A 22636-nucleotide genomic window follows, 5' to 3' on the forward strand; every position below is an offset into this window, starting at 1 on the left:
TAGAGATGCAAATGTTGCAAAAGATGCATAAGTTACCTAAGCCACTGGAAGTGGTACTGAACTTCTCAGCTCACATATAAAGCCTTTTCAGTGTAGGATTCAACAGAGTTGAACCAGCGGACCACAAAGTAAGAGGAAATCAACAAGGACATCAATTCAAAGAAAGTAATGGAATATTACAGGAGGACCTTGGGATAATGTAAAGCATTAAATTAACAAAACATGGGTATGTGAATGCAAAAAGGATGCTATTCCAAAGAAAACTAAGTTAAATGTTTTGGAAAATGAAAGAAGGTAAGACACTGAAAAAAGTCTCTATTGGGGTGCCTGGGTGGCTCAGTTGATTAAGCCCCTGACTCTTGATTTCGGCTCAGGTCATATTTCAGGGTCATGAGTACCTACTTATTTCCGCAAAACATATTTGAAGATTTTACATTATCAGTTTAATAGTGTTTAATTAAATTTCATAAGGACAGTTATAATAGGTATAATCAGATTTGGGAAGAAGTACGATAGATTTTCTTGGGGCTCACAATTCACCTGGAAGGAGAAGTATACAGGTGCCATGAGTATTCGCTGTGCTCTGGCATCCCTCTGGTACCGTGCTCACCACACCGGGAAATGTTGCCGGATGAGTCAGCTAAATGGAGGCTGCTTAAGAAACTTTCTACTATATAGTCACCTACAGTGTCCTTGTAGGGGGCCAATTACCCCCTAGATGACAAGATTTCTTGACCTAGAACATCTAGAAATACCTGAAAGTATGGTATCTGGAAAGTATGGATAAACCAAATTTTAGCCCAACTTTCCTGCAAGTATACTGTGTTAAATATATAAGTATATATAAGCCTGATAGAACACAAGCTTTTGTTCCATTCTCCAGGTTACATTCATACTCTTTATGTCATCCTAAGACATAGATATTACAAACAACCATTAAAACACACATATACACATGCAAACAGGGATCTGAAATCCTCTCAGAGTCAGCTCGTTAAATACCTAATAAAAATATTTGCAGATAGGAATGTTTTATTTAATTTTGCAGATATGAGAAACAACATACAATATCCCCAGAGAAGAGGGAAAATCCTTGAATGTGCATAGTAAGCACCAGGTCCTTAATAAATCGATGATGAATGACGCACAGTCTGAAATAATTCTACCAGTCATACGAAATCTGCTCATTCTAATGTCAGTGACATTTATGCACAACCAAGAAATGCCCCAATATTAAACGAGATCCTCTAAATGAATGTGTGTAGGAACTGAAGTGTGGGTTAGGCGATTCCCAGAAGCACTGTATAGAGGCAGTGATCTGCAAAGCACTGGTACAAAGGTTAGCAAAGTCCTTATGGCATAAATGTAATCACTGCAATGCTTATATCTGAGAGAGGATAGAACTAGAGTGCTTGGGAACAGTAATTGGAGTTTTCAGTACACAAGCAACCTTTGAATAGACACACGTCTCCTTTATATTATTAAAGAAATCACCTTAAGGCAATTCAAGATATGCAATTCAAGATATTCAAGATATGCTTTAACATAAAGCAGGATCCAACAGCACCAAAACCAGAGCTAGAGTCCTAACCATGCTTAAGACAGAGAAAGTACAGTAGCAATCCAATGGGTTAAATTCTCCTCAAAGGAGACTTTGCATTAACATATGGCAGAGGAAGAACATCTTTTGCAGTCAAGCATGTTCTTTGATTATTTCTCTCTCCATCTCTTTCTTTCTCTCTCTCTCTCAAAAAAAAAAAAAATCGGTTTGTCAGTGGATAGATGCATAATGACAACCCAAATATTTATATAAAAGATCAAGGGCAAAATGACTTAAAGCATCAAAAACAAGGCAAAAGACCAGTACTTGCGTTTCTCCGTGGTGGTGCAGAGAACTGGGGCTAGTTGAGTGTTGAGTTTGGTATACAAATAAAGACTCCTGCTGGAATCCTGTTCTACTTTGCTACTATGGCCGAACTTTAAAATTGGAACAATTTTGAAAGGCTAGGGCATCCGCTTGCTTTTCTCATTTACAAGGTACCTGAATATGTGTGTGCAATTTAAAGGTTTTTCAATCTAAATAGGAAAGTTTATCCTTTTCAATTTAGGATTTGGTGGGTGTGGCAATCTTGGAAGACCTGGGAAACAACTGGTGTTTAGTTTGAATGATACACCTGGCTACCATTAAAAGTGTATAATTATAACCTATATGTAGACTTTAAATTTTTAACAGATTTATCTAAACTTTCAACATTTTTACCTTTGAATATAACCATCTAAAACTATCTTGCGGAAGAAGATGCAGCGGTATTCAAAACGTTGAGCTAATATAAAATCAGAACCATTTTTAAAAAATCCCTCGAATACCACCACCCTCCTCAGTTAACATTTATAGTCAGGAAGGAGGCTTTCATTTTATCGAGTTCCAAGAAGTCAAATGGATTATTTTGCAGAGTTCAGACCTAATGTCTAATTCTATGAAGACTGACAAGATAGTCCTCTTTCTGTTCGTGAAGAACCCTCCCCCTCCCTCCTACCCATCCCCATGTCTTAATTAACATTTTGCAAAATAAATCTAGGGATGCGTGTCCCGAGTTGTAGGAGCCCCCCCCCCCAACACACAAATCAGCTGGAGGAAAATAAGAGAGGGGAGAAATAAACGCCTCACAGAAGAAGCTCTACTCGCCAGAAGAAAAAGGTCGAAAGTCATTAACATGTAAATGGTGCTTTTCCCATTCCAAGGCACCTTAGCGCCGAGACTGCCCCGGGGACTGGACAGGCTCCGAACGCCACGTTAGGCAACTCGGGGGCGGGGGCGGGGGCGGGGGCGGGGGCGGGGGCGGGGGCGGGGGGAACCCGGCCGGTGGCCAGACCCTGCCGGGAAGAGGGACGTGCCGCCAGGGGCACTGGGTTCGGGGAGGGCCGAAACCTGGCCGAGGGTGACATTGTCGAGCCCTTTCCGGCACAGCCTCGGTTCCTTCCCCCTAACGCGCTCCATTGGTCCTGTACACTGTAGCCTTTCCCAAAAAAGAGCGCAGGAAAAAATAAAGATGTACAAAGACTGCCGCTCCTCCTCGTGTGTCTGTAGCGGAGGCGGAGGAGGAGGTGAGAAGGGTGTCCCACATCGCTGACTCCAGGGTGTAAACAAGATATCCCAGGAAACTCTGTGAAGTTTTATTTGTATATGTTGGGAGAGAGGAGGACAAAAGGGGAGAAAAGCTTTAAAAGAAAAACACACACATTTTTTATTTTTTTGGTTTGCAGCCGCACGACTGCCGAACACTGGGTTTCTTTCGCTTTGCACCAGGCAACGACCCTGGACGCCACCTGCGCGCCCCGCGCGGAGTCGGGGGTGGAGGGACGGTCCCCGCCCGGGTTCCCCGACGCCCACTGCAAAGGGCGGTGAGAATGACAGGCCGTGAGCCCTCTCGCCGGCACCCGCCCGACGCACCAACACGCCGAATTTCGAAACGCAACCTCCCGGCCGGCCGGGCCGAGATTGCGGCCGAGAGGAAGCGGCGCACGGCCGCCGCGGAGGCTCCTCCCCTCGCCGGTGCGGCCCGGGAGCACCTGGCGGCCGGGCGAGGGCGGCATGCAAAGCCCAGGGCGCCTTTGCGGCGGCTGCGTCCCCGCCCGCCTCGCCGGGCCGCGCGGGCGCCGGGCCCGCTCGCTCCACCTGCTCCCCGCCGGCCCCGCTCCTCCCCCGCGGCCGGGCCCCGTGCGCCCGCCCGGCCGTCCGGGCCCAGCGCCCGGCGGGCCCGGCTCACGCAGTTGGCGCAGGCTGCCCTACGCCAGCGGCGCAGCGCCCGCCGGCCCGCCCTCCCCCTGCGCTCTCCCCGCCCCCTCCCTCCCTCGCAGGGGCCGAGCGAATGTAGCCCGCGAGAGAAAATGGCGGCGGCGGCGGGGAATCGCGCCTCGTCGTCGGGATTCCCGGGCGCCGGGGCGGCGAGCCCCGAGGCGGGCGGCGGCGGGGCGGCTCTCAAGGCGAGCAGCGCGCCCGCGGCAGCCGCGGGGCTGCTGCGGGAGGGGGGCAGCGGGGGCCGCGAGCGGGCTGACTGGCGGCGGCGGCAGCTGCGCAAAGTGCGGAGCGTGGAGCTGGACCAGCTGCCGGAGCCGCCGCTCTTCCTCGCCGCCTCGCCGCCGTCCTCCTCCCCTTCCCCGTCGCCGGAGCCCTCGGACGCCGCGGCGGGCGGGAGCGCCTTCCAGCCTCTGGCGGCGCCGCAGCCCCACGGAGCCGCGAGCCGTGGCGGCGCCCGCCCTCCGGAGCCCGCGGCCGCCCCGGACAGCGGCGCCCCGAGCCCCGCGGGGGCCGAGCCCGGGGAGAAGCGGACGCCCGCCGCCGAGCCGCCTCCTGCAGCGGCCCCCGCCGGGTGAGCAGCGCGGCCGGGGGCGCGGCGGGGACCCGCGGGGCGGGCGGGCGAGGCAATGAATGAACGTCGGGATCCGAGCCCTCGGGGACCCCCTCCGACCCCCTCCGGCGGCGGGCGGCGGCGGGCGGCGGCGGCCGGGGCTCGGCCCGGGGGGCGGCCCGGGGACCCGGGGCGGGGACGCGCCGGAGAGTTTGTTATTGTGTGCGGACATGTGACAGGCGTGCGAGCCGCGCCGCGGGGACCGTAGAGGTGAGGTGAGGGGCCCGGGGAGCGGGACTCCCCGAGGTGACCCGGCTCGGGACCGCGGCGCTGCGCTCGGGGCCGGGCTGGGGGGCGGGCAGCAGCGCGGCGGCGGCCCTGGACGAGAGTCCCGGGATCGCGGGGGCTGAGGCCCGAGCCTGCAGGCTGGCGGTGGCCCGGAAAGGGGCGGGGTGGGTGCGGAGCCCAGCCCGGGGCCGGGGGGCGGGGGCGGCGGCGGGGGCGGCGGGGGACGCGGTGAGGTCCTCCCGACCTTGACAGGCGGAGCTCCTCGGCAGGTACCGGGCGGGCGGGGACCCGGACGCCGGCAGCCGGGCCGCGCGGGGCTCGGGGCTGCAGGCTCCGTCCGCCTGTCAAAGCGGTGCGGGCGGGCTGCGGACTCGGGGGCTCGGAATATCCGAGGACTTGGGTCTCCCCTCTGCGCCCTCGCGGGGCTCCGCCTGTTCTTGGGAATGCGCACAGCGCCACTGAGATTTGAGTGACTTCGGTTTGGAGTTTGAATCTGGCCTTTGAAGTGTGCGTTCGGCGGAGCGGTGCGAGAGCCGGACCGGATGCGTCAGCCATTCAGTCGCGCCGCGGCGGTGCCCGCTCCCCGCAGCCTGTGCGGCGCGGCCGGGGTCCGCGGCCCGGGTGCGGGGCGTCCTGCGGGCTGCGGCTGCGCGGGCTCCCCGCCGGCGGCCCCCGGGCCCCGCTAGTGCGGCGGCGCCTGTGCCTCACGGTACGTGCGACCCAACGGACCCGCCGTTCCAGGCCTGACCCTTTCTGTACAACTGAAAAAAAAAAATCTTTATTTTAAAGAAAATTCTTAAGTGTGACAGCCGTAATCCTTTTTTTTTTTTTTTTTAAGGAAATCTGGGGAGTGTTTGCACAGCATAGTCCTGATGAGTATTTCGAGTTGCTGGAAATGTTTTTGTGATACTTAACCGTTGCCCCATGGAGTCTCCTGACCTTTATTCTGAGTATTTTAAACACTATGCCTTATATCTGTTTCCCTTGTGAGACGAATTTGGCAATAGGAATCCTTGGTTTGGGTTAATTATCTGAAGTGCTTTAGCACTTTGTTGAGTTCGATTTCTCTATTTATTTAAAACCGCAGTTCATTTATTACCAGGAAGTTGCACCCCCCCCCCCAAAAAAAACCCTAAAAATTATGGTCAACGCTGGGCCGTGGCAATCTTGAGAGGAAAGGAGATTTGTGGCTGTGATAGTTTACTGTGTGCACTTGTAAATATAACTTAGTCTAACAAGAGTTAGGTTTCTCTATACTTTCCTACTTCTGTGAAGATTGAATTAAAACCTCACTAGAATAATTCTTTGAAGGCAATTTATAGTACAAATGAGCTCCAGATAAAAATATTAGGCATTAAATTTTAAAAGTTAATTGCATCTGTTCTCGTGAGAGCAACTTTAGAGCATAATGTTAGAGCATGACATTGCATCTGTTCTCGTGAGGGCAACCACACACCGTAAGAGGACTAAGGTGGAGGCAGATCGAATTCAGGACGGAGTAACCCCACGTTTAGTTTTTGCATTTTATAACACAGGTTTTTTTTTACCCCTCTTTGTAAAGGAGCTCTTTGTTTAATGAGGTAGTCAGCATTATCATTTTTAAAAAATGAATTTCATTAGCCAGTATGCTAATGTCATACCTACAGACTTCATTTATAGTAAAATGTTGATTCTCTAATCTTGAAAATACAGTGATTTCTCCTTCCATTCCTTGTCTGTGGGATTGAAATTAATTTGCACCTATTTGTATAAATACTTGGATTATAGAGTTCAGTGAACTTTACATTTTACTTTTTGACAGTTTTTTTAAAAATATTTTATCTATTTATTCATGAGAAACAGAGATAGAGAGAGAGAGGCAGAGACACAGACAGAGGGAGAAGCAGGCTCCATGCAGGGAGCCTGACATGGGACTCGATCCTGGGACTCCAGGATCACACCCTAGGCTGAAGGCGGCGCTAAACCGCTGAGCCACCTGGGCTGCCCTTGACAGTAGTTTCATTTGTGCTTCCTAGAGGAAAATAAAGCACTGATATTTTGAAGTATTTTTATGTTTCAGTAGTAGTATAGATCTGGAGCTCCCTTCTGCCTAAAGACTTACCGTACTTTTTAAAGAGAATTCTATTTTAATTTCAGAATTTACTTCAGTTTTTTTTTTTATCTTTGATGTAGAAACTGAAAATGTAGAAAATACATTTGCAGAGTATAAATTATGTAAGTTATACTCATATTAAAAGATTTTATGTCTCCCTCTCCTTTAGGGTAATAATTGAAATCAATGAAAGTTTTGTGCCTGTAAGTGGCGCCCAAGGGTTTGGAATTTTAACTTCTATTACAGAATTAGGAACTTTTTCTTCCTATTTATTGTCTTTGAAGAAAAATTACAGTGTTACTCTCCATTGAACAGGCTGTTGTGAGTTTGGTAGATATAATTACTCTATCCTATTTTTGTGACTTAAAAAAACCCTAACTATCAATTTGCTGGCCCCATGAAAGAACAAGATATGCTGTGCTTGTTAATGTTAGTTTTTGCTTAAAAATAAAGCTATTTCATAGGCTGCTTTTATATCCTCATATAGCCTTCAGCTTTCACTTCCTTTTAGAAGCTGCTAGGTTAAAAATATAATTTAGTGACTTTTTACTAGAGTAGATATAGGAACTTTATTACCCAAAAATAAGTTATAAAAAATTAAATTGATGATTTTTATAAAAGAGTAGAAGTAGTTAACATAAAATTAACTTAAGTGAATTTGTAAGTTTTGTGGTTTTGAATTGTCTCAATTCTGTTTTAAATCAGGTAAGAAAATCAGTGCATTCTTTATTGTATTTAACCTTATTAAATATAATTCTGAAAGAAAAATGTCAGAACTGTAGTTGTCGCCAACTTTTATTTTCTTTTCATATCTGATTTTGGCAAGGGTGACTGGTTAACCAACATTCCTTAATGTATGATTTCCAATACTCTATAATAACTCCATTTTGTTAGATACAAAGCCCAGGAAGTAGCCCTGTTCATTGATATTCTTTCCCATCTTCTATCGTACCTCACGCATATGTGGCATGTTTTAAAAATGGTCATTGACTTACTGACTTGAAGATTTCAAAATAAGAAAGGAGTGTTCTTTGTTTTCAACAAGAGCAAAATAACCAGCTACAGCTTGCCTAGGCTGTCTGCTCATCAGTCCTTGACACTGGCTGTGAGCATTCCAGAAGAAGAAATAATGGGGTGGCAAGGCAGTTATGGTGAATGGATTCCCCTGAGGGAAGATATGGGGCATTCAGAAGTGCTCTGAGTTAGAAAAGCACAACTTTTTCATTTGTAACCCATTTTCTTGGGTTGAGAAGTATTTTTCTCTGTAAAGAAGGCAATAGAAAAACTGGCATAGGAAAGTAATAGTCTCCAGAGGCTGCTTAAGAGCTACACCATATTGCACCTCTAACCTTGGGAATACTTTGCGTATATCAGATATACCAAGTGTATCCTTAAACTTGGTTTTTCTCTGTCCTTGCCTTTTTATATCCTAAGTCAGAAGTCAGAGCTACTTAAAAATGTAAATGGGTAGAAGATTAATGTGAGGAAATGTGCAGTTTAGGAACAGACCCAAGTTGTCTTTAACAAATAATTTAAGAACATTTTTAAACATGAAAGAAGTAATCAGGAACAGAATTAAATGTTCAGTGCAAAGCAGTGAGATTAGTCAGGTGCTCTTCTTATAGCAAGATTATAGGAGGATTTTAGCTGTGGCTGAAACACATTCATTGAGCATACAGATACATTTGGATTCCTTTTATGTAGTCACCTTTCTTGCCTTCTGCAGGTCAGGCTAGTTAGTTATATATAGTATCTCATTTCATTATCACTACAGCCCTCCAAGGCATTGTCATTTCTATTTTCAAGAGATGGAAACTCAGATTTGATGCTAAAGCCCTGTGATCACATACCTAGAAGAAAGACCTAGATCAGTCTGACTCCACAGTTAATTTCTTTCCACCTTCTATGCTGCTTTTATTTTTCCAAATTAATAATAAATTAATTGGTAATTTTTTAAGGAGGAAGTTCTGCAGGAATCCTAACAAACATAATAAATAGAACTCTGCTCAGTGCCTTAGCCAATATAGTTGTTTCTTTGTATGTGTATATATTACATAGTTTTCTGTAACGTGTTAGGCAAGGAGAATAATTGATTCATGCTCAGTGTTTCTTAGATTTTTTGATTTGTGCTATAAGTGGGGGAAAATAAAGAAGCTGAAATTAACATCACTCATGAATCTAAACCATCACACATGGAGAGAAATGGTTTCAGTATAGCTGTACCTTGTTCCTTTGTGGTTTTTTTATTTCATTCATCCAAAGTTTACGAATCTCTGTAAGACGACCCAGATTAAAAATTAGTGCTCTGAATCTCATCCACAGCCTTACACACTGTTTTCCTATACTGAATACAGTGGTATCTCCCTAACTTTCTGAGCAATTAATTGGCCTTCCAGGTTAATAGTCAAGGGTAGTGGCTTTGTTCTGATTTCTGCTTGTATATTTTGGTCTGCTAGTTTTTGCTCCTGTCCTTTGGTCTCTTTCCCCTTTCTTAGGTTAGGTCTGTGCTGTAGTTTTTCCATTTCTAGAATAATGGAAAAAGGAATCTAGATACAGATTAATTTCAAACTATTTCTCCTTACACTTTTAAGAGGAAAATCATGAAATTGCAAGTTCAGATGCGAATTTTTTTAAAAGATTTATTTATTTATTCAGAGAGAGACAGAGAGAGAGAGGCAGGCAGAGACACAGGCAGAGGGAGAAGTGGGCTCCATGCAGGGAGCCTGACGTGGGACTCGATCCCGGGACTCCAGGATCACGCCCTGGGCTGCAGGCGGCGCTAAACCGCTGCGCCACCGGGGCTGCCCACGATTTTTTTTTTTTTTTTCTTAAAAGAACATTGAGAGGGGTTATAGGGAGCAAGAAACTCAATACATGCCAATGGTGGTTTTAAAACTTAGTCTTTGTTATTAGTAACAGCAACTCTGCTAGTTAAGAAACCCTTAGGAAATGTCAAATATGCTCTAGAGTATAAGATAATAAAAAAAAATCCTTATCTTCATTTACTTTATGGCATATCACAGTTGGTGTAGGTATGTTAGATATGGAAGGGGGTTCTGTGTTGTTAGTGATTGTGTCCTTTGGAATACCACCAGTCTGGTTAGTTTGGTTTAATAGATTGAGATGTCATACAGTACAAAGGACTGTTAAGTTATTAATACCCACAAAGCACATATTTCTGAGAGTAAAGTATGACACCCGGGAATTATTAATGAGGCCATCGGACCTCTTGAAGACTGGTGGAAGTCCTTGGAGTTTACACAGTGCTGTAGTTAGTGCATTAACTAAGTTTATCACATGAAAATATAGTGATGATGAGTGTATATAGAGTAAGGAAAGAGTAGATACTGGGTGGAGACTCTACTGTTGACAAATAGACTGGATCATTACCTTTTGTAATTGTCTATAGTCATTTAACTGGTATATTATCAAATCTTCAAACTGGTCTTACAGCATTCTAAATACTAAATATCAGTTGTTAACAAACAAGGAACTCTTACTATTCATACCATTGCCGGGTACCTAGACTAGTGTCCAACACCCATGAATATTAGGTGCCCATAAATGTTAGGATGAATTAATTTCCTGAAGTGATTATTTTTAAATTAGTGTATCTGAAGATTATAGTGATTTACTTCGATATGATTTTAATCATCATCTAGTTTAAGGTAAGTTTTGAAGGCAAGGACTGTTTCTTATGTAGTTATATATAACAGTAGTTGGTATTTAGCAATCTGGTTGATAATATTGAATGTATATAATGTATAACTTAAATTAGCTTAATAGCTAAGTGTAGTTACAAAGAAATTAGAGCCATGCTCAAACTGTCAAATATTAAGAAAATTGAATTTCTGATATTTGAAGTGGTTAGTTACTTGGGCCAATGGGTAACCCTCCTAATTTTCTTCTTAGCCCTGGCAATTCTTCCTTGGGGGCCCATCATCACCATCTTGAACATTAATATGAGAAGATCCTTAGGGTGATCCTAGGGCTTCTGTCATTGTGTCTTCTTCATCCCCACCACTAATGCCTTTAGATAATTATTGATCATTCACAAGTGATTGCCAAATTTATTTTCCTAGCCACGATCTCTCCTAAACTCCACACCTATGGTTGTCTGTATGAGATTTCCATACTCAGATATCTAAAACCAAATTCAGGGTTTTCTCTACACCTGGTCTTACAAATATATTCTCTGCTCATGAAATGGCAGAACCAGAACCTAGGAGTTACCCTTGATGACTCCTTGTATTTAGTCCACCATCACAGGCTGGGGATTTGACCTTTTTACCACATTTCTAGGCCAGGGTTCCATGATCCTATATTTATACTGATGTAGTCGCCTCTTGACTTGTTCCCAGTATCCGTTCTCCCTTCCAATCTGTTCTCCATATATATTTTAAAATTTTATTTATTCATGAGAGACACAGAGAGAGAGGCAGAGACATAGGCGGAGAGAGAAGCAGGCTCCATGCAGAGAGCCCGATGCAGGACTTGACCCTGCATCCCTGTTCTCCATATTATATGGCCAGAGTGATCATTGTAAAATGTTAATTTGATTATAACAATGTTACTCTAGAAAAGTAAACAAGATTGAGTATAAAAACTTTATTTTTTTAAAGATTTTATTTATTTAAGAGAGCAAGAGAGAGCATGCGCACGCGCGAGAGAGACAGGCAGACAGAGTACGGGAGCAGAGGTAGAAGCAGACTCCCTGCTAAGCAGGGAGCCCCCTGCAGGGCTCCCTGCGGGTCTCTATCCCTGGACTCTAGGATCATAACCCAAGCGGAAGGCGGACACCTAACCAATTAAGCCACCTAGGTGCCCCCAAGATTAACTATAACAACTTTGGAAAAGGGCGCCTGGGTGGTTAAGCATCTGCCTTGGGCTCAGGTCATGATCCCAGGATCCTGAGATTGAGCCCCACCTGGGGCTTCCTGCTCTTCTCTTTGGGGAGCCTTCTTTTCTATCTCCCTCTGCCTGCCAATTCCCCTGCTTGTGCTCTTGCACTCACTTGCACTCTCTCTGTCAAGTAAATTTAAAAAATAAATAAAACTAAAAACTTTCAGAAGCTTGCCATTTGGTTAAGGACCAGGGAATCCTTAACTTCCCCTACCCAGTCCCTCCCCTGTCTGGCCCCTGCCTGCCTCTCCAAGTCTATCTCAGCTCGCACTTGCCCTTGTTCTCTGCAGGATTGCCTTCTTTCATTTCCTCAAACTCAGCACACTACCTCCTGCCATAGGGCTTTGGCATGCACTGCATGCTCCCTCTGCCGGGAACACTTTCCCCAGTCCCAAGTCAGTACTTGATAGTTCAAATCTTAGCTCACTGGTACTTCCGCAGGGAAGCTTTTCTTCCCTGATCTCTCAGACTGGCTTCATAGCAGTGTCCCTACTCTCAGTGTTGTGGTTTTACATTTGTTATCTTATCTGATGAATGGCTGCTTTCTCCAGAAGACTGTAAGACCTGAGTGGAGAGTGCCTGTGGCTGGACAGGGACTCAGCACCTAGCAAAATGCCTGGTCCAGAGTAGCCCCTTGGTAAATATTTGTGGAATAAATGAGTAAGGATAATAATGACACGACAAGTTCAACTTAGTAGGTTGTGTGTTCTTCACCTTTGGTCAGTTGTAGTCTGGGACCTAGCTGAGACAGGATTAAACAGCAGAAGGCTTGATGATTGGTATTGCCACGTTCTCAGTTTATGATAGATTCATTGGGAGGTGTCTAGACTAGAAGACACGCCAAGTGTTTTGAGTAAGGTAGGACAGCTTAATGTGGTATGGAGGAAATAGCTATATAGTAGTCCCTGCCTCCCATTTCCACAGTTTCACTTTCGGAGGCTTCAGTTACCTGTAATCAGTCACGGTCTAGAAGCAGACTATCCTCCTGACACTTCATCAGGAGGTCACTAGTAGCTTAATGCTACATCACAATGTTTATGTCATTTATCATGTTATATCATCACAAGGGTGAGTACAGTATAGTAAGATTTTGAGAGTGTGACCAAGTTCATATAACTTTTATTAAAGTATATTGTGATAATTATTATTACTATCTTACTGTGCCTAATTTATAAATTAAACTTTATTGTAGGTATATATGTATAGGAAAAAAACATACTATACATAGGGTTCAATATTATCTGTAGTTTCTGGCATCACCTGGGGTCTTAGAATGTGTCCCTTGTGGAAAAGGGGAGACTGCTCTATTGCATGATAATCTGCTGTAGGTTAGAAGAACTTACTATCTGTATGTAATTCTTTTGTACTTACTGGGGGGTGAAAATATGTGTGTATGTATATTTATGTATATGTGATATCTATATTCATGTTTATACTCATATATACATAAATATACACATAAAGGGATTATGCATTAATATAATGATTCATTTTTTTCAAATTCTTAGAATGTTATGTAAACTTAAGATACCATTTTAGGATTCTTATCCCTTGAGTATATTTATATTTTGTGTATAATTATACTCAAGTGTTATGCGTTAATTTTTCTCTTTTAAGTACTCTTTTTTTTTTTATTTTTTTATTTATGATAGTCACAGAGAGAGAGAGAGAGAGAGAGGCAGAGACACAGGTAGAGGGAGAAGCAGGCTCCATGCACCGGGAGCCCGATGTGGGATTCGATCCCGGGTCTCCAGGATTGCGCCCTGGGCCACAGGCAGGCGCCAAACCGCTGCGCCACCCAGGGATCCCTCTTTTAAGTACTCTTAATGTAAACTTAAAATACCACTTCTGGGATTCTTATCCCAATAATCCTATTTCATGCAAAATATATTAATTTTTTATTAATAATTCATCTTGGAATAAATAGTTCACATTTGCATCAAAGAAAAAATTTGCGGGAAACCCGGGTGGCTCAGCGGTTTAGCTCCGCCTTCAGTCCAGGGCATAATCCCGGAGTCACGGGATCAAGTCCCACATCAGGCTCTTTGCGTGGAGCGTGCTTCTCCCTCTGCCTGTGTCTCTGCCTCTCTCTCTCTCTCTCTCTTTCTCTCTCTCTGTGTCTCTCATGAATAAATAAATAATTTAAAAAAAAAGAAAAAAATTTGCTAGGCGAATACTGTGTAAGATTTTACGAACCAAGAGCCCACGTTAACAGAAAACATTTTAAAATTTACTGATGGTAACTAAACCCTGCAACCTCCCTTATCTAGAACATGGTTTAGCACTAAGAAGTAAGGAAAAAAGGCTCTCAGCTGCCAAAGGGCCTGTAACAAAATCTGTCCTTTGAAGTTCTTTGATTTTACACTTAACGAGTTCCAGGGGCATTGGCTCAGGATTCACTGACACTTATTTAAGATATTATTCTTGTAGTCTTATCCATTTGGTATCTCCCAACACACAGTAATCAAAAAAGCAGCCAATTAGAAGGACTAACAGAATGAGGAAGGGACAGGTTCCCTGATGGCAGCAGTATAGTCAGAGAGAGAGAGATTTGACGGCAAGAGAGGAGAGAGGGAGGGAGAAGAAGACCACACAACCTGGCTGTCAGGGGACACCTGGTATGGGATCTTTCATTTCTACATGTCTGGATAGCTTCTCAGATTATACATTTTATTTATTTGTTTGTTTGTTTATTTAAAGATTTTATTTATTTATTCATGAGAGACATAGAGAGAGGCAGAGACATAGGCAGAGAGGGAGGAGAAGCAGACTCCATGCAGGAGCCTGATGCAGGACTCGATCCCAGAACTCCAGGATCACGACCTGAGCCAAAGGCAGATGCCCAACCGTTTGAGCCACCCAGGTGTCCCAGATCATAAATTTATTAAATGACAGAACTTTCCATATTACTTTTTGGGTATCAATTTCCTTATATGTAGAATGAGTGTGATCAGGGTTGTGTTTTGTAATGGTGAGTGTGGTGGCTCATCATTGTAAGGTTGTGGTGTTTCTTTCTACTTGGTGAACTGAATTAGGCTTATTATATATCAGGATTTCCATTCAAGATAATTGTAGAATGTATTTTGATCCTTAATGTGGTAAGCTTCTAAGTTACGTAGAAGAGATTTTCCTATGACCTTGTTGATACTGCGTAAATGATATGTTCTTTAGAATTGCATAAAGTTGGACAGTACTCATTAGAAATGTCGTGTGGATTGTCTGTGGGGAAAATCTTTCTTGCTTTATTTGTTGGTCTGAGTCACCTTATAGCCTGCAGTTTCTTTAAGAAACTTGTTAATCACCACCACCACCACCACCACTGGTATACACTGACCTTTCTCCTAGGAAGACTGAGGAGTTAGGCAGTAAACTCCAGCTTTGTAACATTGATCAAGTTACTTGATGACTGCAAGATTTTTGGTTTAATTTCTTGCAAAAACATTCCTCATGTCTGTATGCTCTAAGATGATAAGTGTTTTGAAACACATTTCACATTTCTTCTTTTTGCTCCTTCAAAATAATGAGTTGATTGTATCTCATTAATTTTCCAGGTTTCTATTAGTATTCTTAAATTCTGCTTTGGGTAGTAAGTAAGATTATTTTCATTAAAACTTAGATTTTAGAGATTCCTGGGTGGCTCAGCAGTTGAACGTCTGCTTTTGACTCAGGCGTGATCCCGGAGTCCCGGGATCAAGTCCCACATCAGGTTCCTTGCATGGAGCCTGCTTCTTCTCCCTCTGCCTCTCTCTCTCTCTCTCTCTCTGTGTGTGTTTCTCATGAATAAATGAATAAAATCTTTAAAAATAATAAATAAATAAGTAAATAAATAAAACTTAGATTTTATAAAAGACGTGACAGATTAATGTAGATATTAACATTCCTGAAAAATTTTAGTGTTATAAGTTTATTTTGAATCTTGAAAATATGTTTCACTTCTGATGCACTGACATCTCTGTGCCATTGTACAAGGTCCTAATGATGTTTCTGGGATTCAGAATTTACAGAATTAAACTTCATTAATAAAATTATTGGGCAATCCTTTTAAAAGCAATAGAACAATTAATTTTTAAAAATTTATATCTTTATCATTTAACAAAAAGGACTACTTGTATAATAGACTACTATACAATTTGCTTTTTTTCTTGACAGTGTTATCTTGATAACCGAGCTGTCTTTTTAATGACTGAATAATATTCCATCATGTGAATGTCACATTAGCCAGTTTCCTATTTTTAGACATTTATATACTTTGTTTTCAGATTGTTCTGTTAAGCTTCAGTGACTATCATTGTACATACATTTTCAAATATTTGTGCATTTCTATAAACCAAATATTCAGAAGTGGAATTGCTGAGTCAAAGAACACACATATTTAAAATTTGACTCCAGAGCTCAGTTGCCCTGTCAAACGGTGTACCAGTTTATATTTACCTCACAGTATGTGAGAGTGCCCTTGGCCCCACATTTTGGCCAACATTAGGTATCATCAATCTTCCACTTTTTGCCAGTCTGGTGGCTAAAAAAATGGTTTCTCACTCTAATTTGTAATTCTTAGCTTTTTAGATCATTGTACAATTTGTCCTGTTTATTACTGGTTTCATATTTCTTTGGTATATTTCCTTTCACACATGGGTAAGAATTGTTCATTTTTTCTTACTGGTTTGTAATCATCCTTTGTATATTAGAATTTTAGCTCTGATATGTATTATAATTGTTTTCCTCCACTTTTATGAGTTATGAATTTCAGTTACAGTATTTTTCCATAAAGAAGCTTTAATTATTTTTTCAAATTTCAGTTCTTTTCATTATTTCTATTTAAGTCTTATAGAATGGCTTTCTAGAGATGCAGTGTTGTATAGTCCTCAAGAGTACAAGTACATGAGTTCTAGTCACAGTTTCACAACTACAAGCAGGGTAACTGGGCAGTTACTTAGCTTCTTTGCACTTCAGTTTTCATAACTATGACATGAAGATGCCACTTTATAGTTGTTGCAAAGACTGTGTATTTGTATAGTTCTTCAAACAGTGCATGGTGCATGGGGAACACTATGTAAGTAATACTGTTATTATTCCCTAATTGCAGAATTATCACACTTCATCAGTGTTTTATAATATTTTTATGCATTTTAAAAATATATGTATATTTATTTGAGAGAGAGAGAGAGAGAGAGCACAAGCGGGAGGGGCAGAGGAAGAGGGAAATGAATCTCAAACAGACTCCATGCTGAGTGTGGAGCCTGATGTAGTGCTCGATCTTATGACCCTGAGATCAGGACCTGAGCCCAAACCAAGAGTCCAACACTTAACCAACTGAGCCACCAAGGCTCCTGTTTTTATGTTTTTAAAAAAATAATCATTGATCCATCTGAAGTTTAAGAGGTGACAGAGGGCTCTAACTTTATTTTTCCCAAATGACTAACTAGGTGTTCCAGTACTATTCATTGATGAAAAACATCCCCTTTATCATATACTAAATTTTCAAGCATTTGGAAATTCCCAAATACATTCCTTTATTCCAGATCTTTTCTTATTAGGAGCCTAAACTCCTAAATAACCACATTTCAAATTTTTTACAAAAATTTAAAAGAAAGTCATTGACTAGAGAAAGAGGAGATATCAGGAGACCATTAACTGTATCTTTGCTGACTCATTCTGATGGATATTTTGGTTCCCGAAATGTCTTGGCTTCAGTGACAGAACCCTGCATCCAACTACCTCTGGGATGGTTTCTCTAGAAGATGCAGCTCTGGCAGTCACTGCAGCTTCCACATTTCCAAACTGATTACTTGTGCTCTCCAGCATTCCCATCCTTTCCCTCCAATCACTTGGTTGTTCTGGATTCCTGTTGGTAATGCCTGCTACCATCTCCCAAGTTGCCGTGCTCCTACTCTTCTGGCTTTCTCCTTGTCAGTGTCCGAGCAGCCTCCGATTCTAGTGTTGCCAGTTCTCTGCGGGCTTTGGAATCTACACCACAGCTGCTAACCCGGGGTGATGCCACTGTCACCTCATCCTGATTCTTGCAAAGTGTCCTTCGTAACTAGTCTCCTACTTTTAGACATGTCTTCCTGTCTTTTCCCTACACCACAGTTAGACTGAGGCTTCTACAGTTCAGGTCTGACCTTGACACTTCTGTCCATGAAACTTTCCTTCATCTTCAGAATGAAGTTCAGACTCCTTATTATATAGCTCAGAAGCCTCTGGCGACCAGCTCTGCTTCCCTCTTAGCTCCCCCTTCCAGGACACCCTGCTCCAGGCATTCTAGGGCCATGTTCATATTTTTGTTTTCCCAGCTTGCCCCTTTTTTCTTAGTGTGCTGTTTCCTCTATCTGGAATACTCATTTTATCTCCACTGTGAGATTTTTTTTTTAATTGTTTTTTTTCCCTTTGTAATAAAGAGTTATTGGTATTCTGCTAAATATAAACGTGGCTATTTGTAGAAGTCAGTACTGTGTTGTAAATTTTGCTGAACTCTTTTGTGTAAAGTTCTTCAGTATCTGTGTTAGATTTGCTACTTTTAAACCTCTTCAGTTTTTCTTCTGTCATTGTGTTGTGGTCATGTCTTAACTGAACAACAGTGTTTTACAAAGAGTTGTTTGTAAAGTGCACATTTTTATAAAGTGAGCCAGATTTTTCAATTTGTATTAAAATTTCAAAGGTGCAAAGTTTGGAAAATATTTTGGTACCATGCAATGTATTACTGTCTTTGAGAATAATCCCAAACCATCATTCAGAGAACAAACATGCTAAAATGCTGCAAGCACAGACAGGGCTTGATTGTGTCCTGGGCACATCATCACAAGGTTTATATCAGCTGCCTGGCCTCCTTAGGAAAGGTCCCAAGGTGCTGATGGGCTATAGGAAGACAGGCATATCAGATGTGGGAAATCTCTTTTTGTCTGTTCTGTGGGTACTCTCTCTAGAGAAACCAAAAGACAGAGCAGTAAACATGCCAAGGTGAATGCCTATTGCCAGTACTCTTATCCCCCTCCCCCACCTTGACACTGCCACTGTCCGTGCCTTCAGGAGCACTCCGAGTCACTGCTGTGAACCAGGCACCAAGGTGCTGGGAACCCAGCAGGGATGATGCCTGTGAAGGAGTTTAACAAGTTAACAGTCTTCTGATGACACGGGTTGTGCAGGCCTTAGTCAGCTGGGAGTGAGGCCGGTATAGGGAGGGTGTTCTGGGAAATGAGAGGTCTGTGCCAAGTCCCAAAGAATGCAGAGTTATTAAACAGGTGAAAGGGGCTTGCAGGGAGGTTTCATGACTGCAGCAAGCAGGCCTCCTGCTACCATGAAGAACTGCAAGTATAGTTCAGATAGCTTTGGGTGGAGGGCAGGGTGTAGATGGGGCTCAGGAACGAAGCTGGGGACAAGATTTCTGTCTCTGTTAGAGAGGCATGCAGAGCTCCCTGCTTCCATATTGCTCTCAATGGCTAGTCTTTACATTTTTGTGCATAGGACAAAACTTTTGTAGTTTGACAGGTTATCACAGTTTGCTAGGAAGTGGATCAGGAGACCCAAAGGAGTTGCATCAGAGCTGGTGCAAGATAGTCTGCAGCCACCTTTGCACTGCCAACAACTCCCACAGTTTCAAAAGTTCACAGATTGGGAAGTGTTCTCTTGCAAAACAAATTCCATCCACTTTGATCCTGAATGTGGTTTTGGAACTGCACATTTATATTTCAGAGATGGCACAGCATAGTAATTAGGAACCTGCATCCTAAGAGTCAGATCTGTTAGCCATTTACTACTGTTGGTCTCCAGGGAACTCACTTAACTTCTCTGAACTTCACATTTCCTACCTCAGAAATGGTGTAAGTGGAGTGATTAGATGAAATAATGAAGCATGATTCTTGACCCAGGAAAGTACTCAGGAAAATTAACTGTCAGTAACATCACTGCAAGTAACCATGAAGACTCACTAATTAATAATTTGTGCAGATGAGGATAAGGTTAAGAGATTCAAGGTTACCTTATTAGCTACCATTAGTTTAGCAAAGGTAGTGTGTGTAGATTATACATCATCTTGAGAGCAATTTATTTTTCCTTATTATTTTGAAATTATTTACTAGAATACATGAAAACATAACTTTCAAAACTATATAAAACGGTATAAAGCATATCACTGGTAGTACATAGATCTGGAATCTCATCACTTTATGAGGACATAAGGCTAGTCTCCTAGGTTTGGTTTTTCTCATCTGTGAAAAGAGGAGGTTGACTTACATATTCTCTTGGTTCCCTTAAAGCTCTAGCAACTTCCCACTAATTTAATTTAAAAGTTACCCCAATTATTGAAACAACAGTTGGTTTTTTGAACTTACAAACTCTTAGAATTTTAAACCTGGATATCAACACTAAGGAGAAATAGTAAGGAAAATCAGTGAAGGCTCAGAAAAGAGAAATCATATTTGTTAAATGACCTTAAATGATGAGAAAATATTTACTGTTTTAAAGCCTATAACTATACTGGGAGAATAGTGTTTTACAAAGTCAAGAGAAATTAGGCCTGAGTAGTAAGCATGTTTATGTTTAACAGATACTGTTAGAGAGTTTTGAAAATAACTTTAAATATAATTTTTGGTAACTAAACTGTTTAAAATGGTCTTTTTTAAACATCAGCTTTAATTGTATAAGGAACAGATATCCCCAGGGATAACCTCTAATAAGCAAGGAGGTCTAATAACCTCCTTGGACTTTTTTCTGTGCTTATAAAGTTCTTTCTATAAATGCCCATATGTATACATACTTTCCTTTTTACTTAAAACTTTATTTTGTGTTTGGTGACACTTAATTGTATTTTTTCCTGATTATGAAAATTCAAATTTAATTGTACGGGGTGGGGGGTCTTTTCACATAAATTGGATAGAGTTGGCAATTCTTAGTAAGTATGAACTTTACTATGAATTTTTTAATCTAATAATTTGGGGCTCAAGTTATAGAAAAATTAGACTTTCAAGTAGATTTAGAATAGGACTTTTTAACTGACTTAATCATTGTGATTGTACCTAATTGAAATGTATCTACAGAAAACTCTTGCCCATACACAGAACTGAAGCTGCTTTAATTCATTGCTGGGTACATCCAATACTAATTACTGTTTGTCTTAGGTACCTGGTAGTGAGGAATACTTGACCCTTTCTGCTTCCATCACAACCCGTACATTTAGTTCCAGTTGTTGGGATCAGTTATTCAGATATTTGGGAGTAGTTACTACATGCTGTAGGCTCCTGATTTATTCACAGACACAGCTGTGATGAGAAATAAAGGAAGTTCTTTTGAGTCTCGGTTGCATTAACACCATTCTTCTAGGTTATTGTGACTGATTGTGATAACTAGCAATAGTTTTTGTTATCACTAATAAGGTAGGTAAGATTGTCATTTGCACAATGCAAACTCAAATCATCCTGCAGTTTTATAAGTGCATGGTGGAACATTCCCTCCACTGCAGGAGGATTTGCTAGGGGTTTTAAATAGTGCCAAAGATGCATGAGAACAAAGCCTTCCTTCTTGGGGCTTAGATCCATAAAGACAGTTTTGGCACCAAAGAGAAAAGGTTTATGCTCAAGAACTTCTTGCTTTTTCTTCTCCCTCTTCCTGGGCCAAGTTTTGGTGATAAGACATAAAACCGTTGGTGTCTGAAGTCAGCTTATCTCTAAATACAGCAACTTGGTAAAGAAATGTGCTCAGAATTACATTGTGTAATAAAATGCTTTATTCTTATCAAAGGTTCTCCAAAATACTGAATGTCGCAGATATTAATTACTAAAAACAAATTAGTAGAAGTTTCTTATCTGAGTAGAGAATATGGTTGGCCAAACACTGAGCCAAATGAAAGTATTTTTTCTGAGTTGTGTCTGTTTCATATTCCCCTGCCTACAACACATACACACACCCCAACCCCTCAAACACACACATGGGTCTTGCCTTTTCTTTCACCCATACAGACAAATTGTTCTGGGATTTGCTATTACAAGATCTTCAGTAAGCCACCTACACTGAATTCTTTGCTATATATATATATATATATATATATATATATATATATATATATATATATATATATTTTTTTTTTTTTAAGATTTTATTTATTCATGAGAGACAGAGAGAGAGAGAGGCAGAGACACAGGCAGAGAGAGAAGCAGACTCCTTTCAGGGAGCCGGACGTGGGACTCGATCCCTGGTCTCCAGGATCAGGCCCTGGACTAAAGGTGGCGCTAAACCACTAAGCCACCCATGCTGCCCGAATTCTTTGCTATATAGCAAGGTTCCTATAATGCCACTGTATTCACACATTTTCTTGTATTTCTCAGTTCTTATTAAAAATAAATCTTACTTTATAAATCATTTATTGAGCATTGATAGGATTTGCCTTTGTGATCAATCTGCTCGGCACCTTGAATTACTTATACCATACTTTTACTACTAGGCTGATTATCTGTTCTCATGTTATCGAGTTACTTCTGCCCCAGTATGTTACTTTGTGGAAATGCAGAGCACAGGATCTACATTTTATACTGGCTGAAACCGGATTGTTTTTAAATCTATCACAGAAGTTAGCCCAGAGATCTAGAAAAATATGGGCTATCAATTATTGATTTTTTAAAATACCTAATCTAGGATTGATTTTTTTAAATTGTACTAACGGAGATTGCATGTATTAAAAACATAGATAATAGCACTTCTATTTTGTTAAAAGTTTCTACTTAAGGGGTATATTTTAAATGTTCATATTTTCCCATATGCTTCGTGACCCACATTGTGTCAAATCTTCTTAAGTACAATATTGTATCTTTTTTTCCATAAACCATTGAAATATCCTTGGAAATTTTATAACTTCACCATTCTAGCTCTTTCTTCTACAACTCTTTACCTGTGAAAATGGGACAAAATCTTGGGTTCTTAGGATGATGTGTAAAAATTTGGGGTTTGGACACTGTGAGGACCTGATAGCCATCACCACCTCTCCTCCAGGATTGTATGTCATGGAGGAAATGGTGAAATC

At 41.9% G+C, this 22636-nt stretch overlaps 1 protein-coding gene across 2 annotated transcripts in view; it reads left to right on the forward strand.

The window, feature by feature from the left end:
• Positions 1-3870: 3870 nt before the first annotated feature.
• MAP3K1 (mitogen-activated protein kinase kinase kinase 1) overlaps positions 3871-22636 on the forward strand; it is a 79328-nt gene continuing 60562 nt past the window's right edge. Inside the window, exon 1 of one of the 2 annotated variants that reach the window (XM_041767102.1) lies at positions 3871-4370. In XM_041767102.1, coding sequence (XP_041623036.1) covers positions 3889-4370 — 482 coding nt within the window. In that variant the 5' untranslated portion in view covers positions 3871-3888. Of the gene's footprint in view, positions 4371-4444; positions 5347-22636 lie in introns of those variants that run through there. The other variant, XM_041767104.1, reaches the window with a different exon arrangement.

Source organism: Vulpes lagopus, chromosome 8, assembly GCF_018345385.1.
Source record: "Vulpes lagopus strain Blue_001 chromosome 8, ASM1834538v1, whole genome shotgun sequence".
NCBI lineage: Eukaryota > Metazoa > Chordata > Mammalia > Carnivora > Canidae > Vulpes > Vulpes lagopus.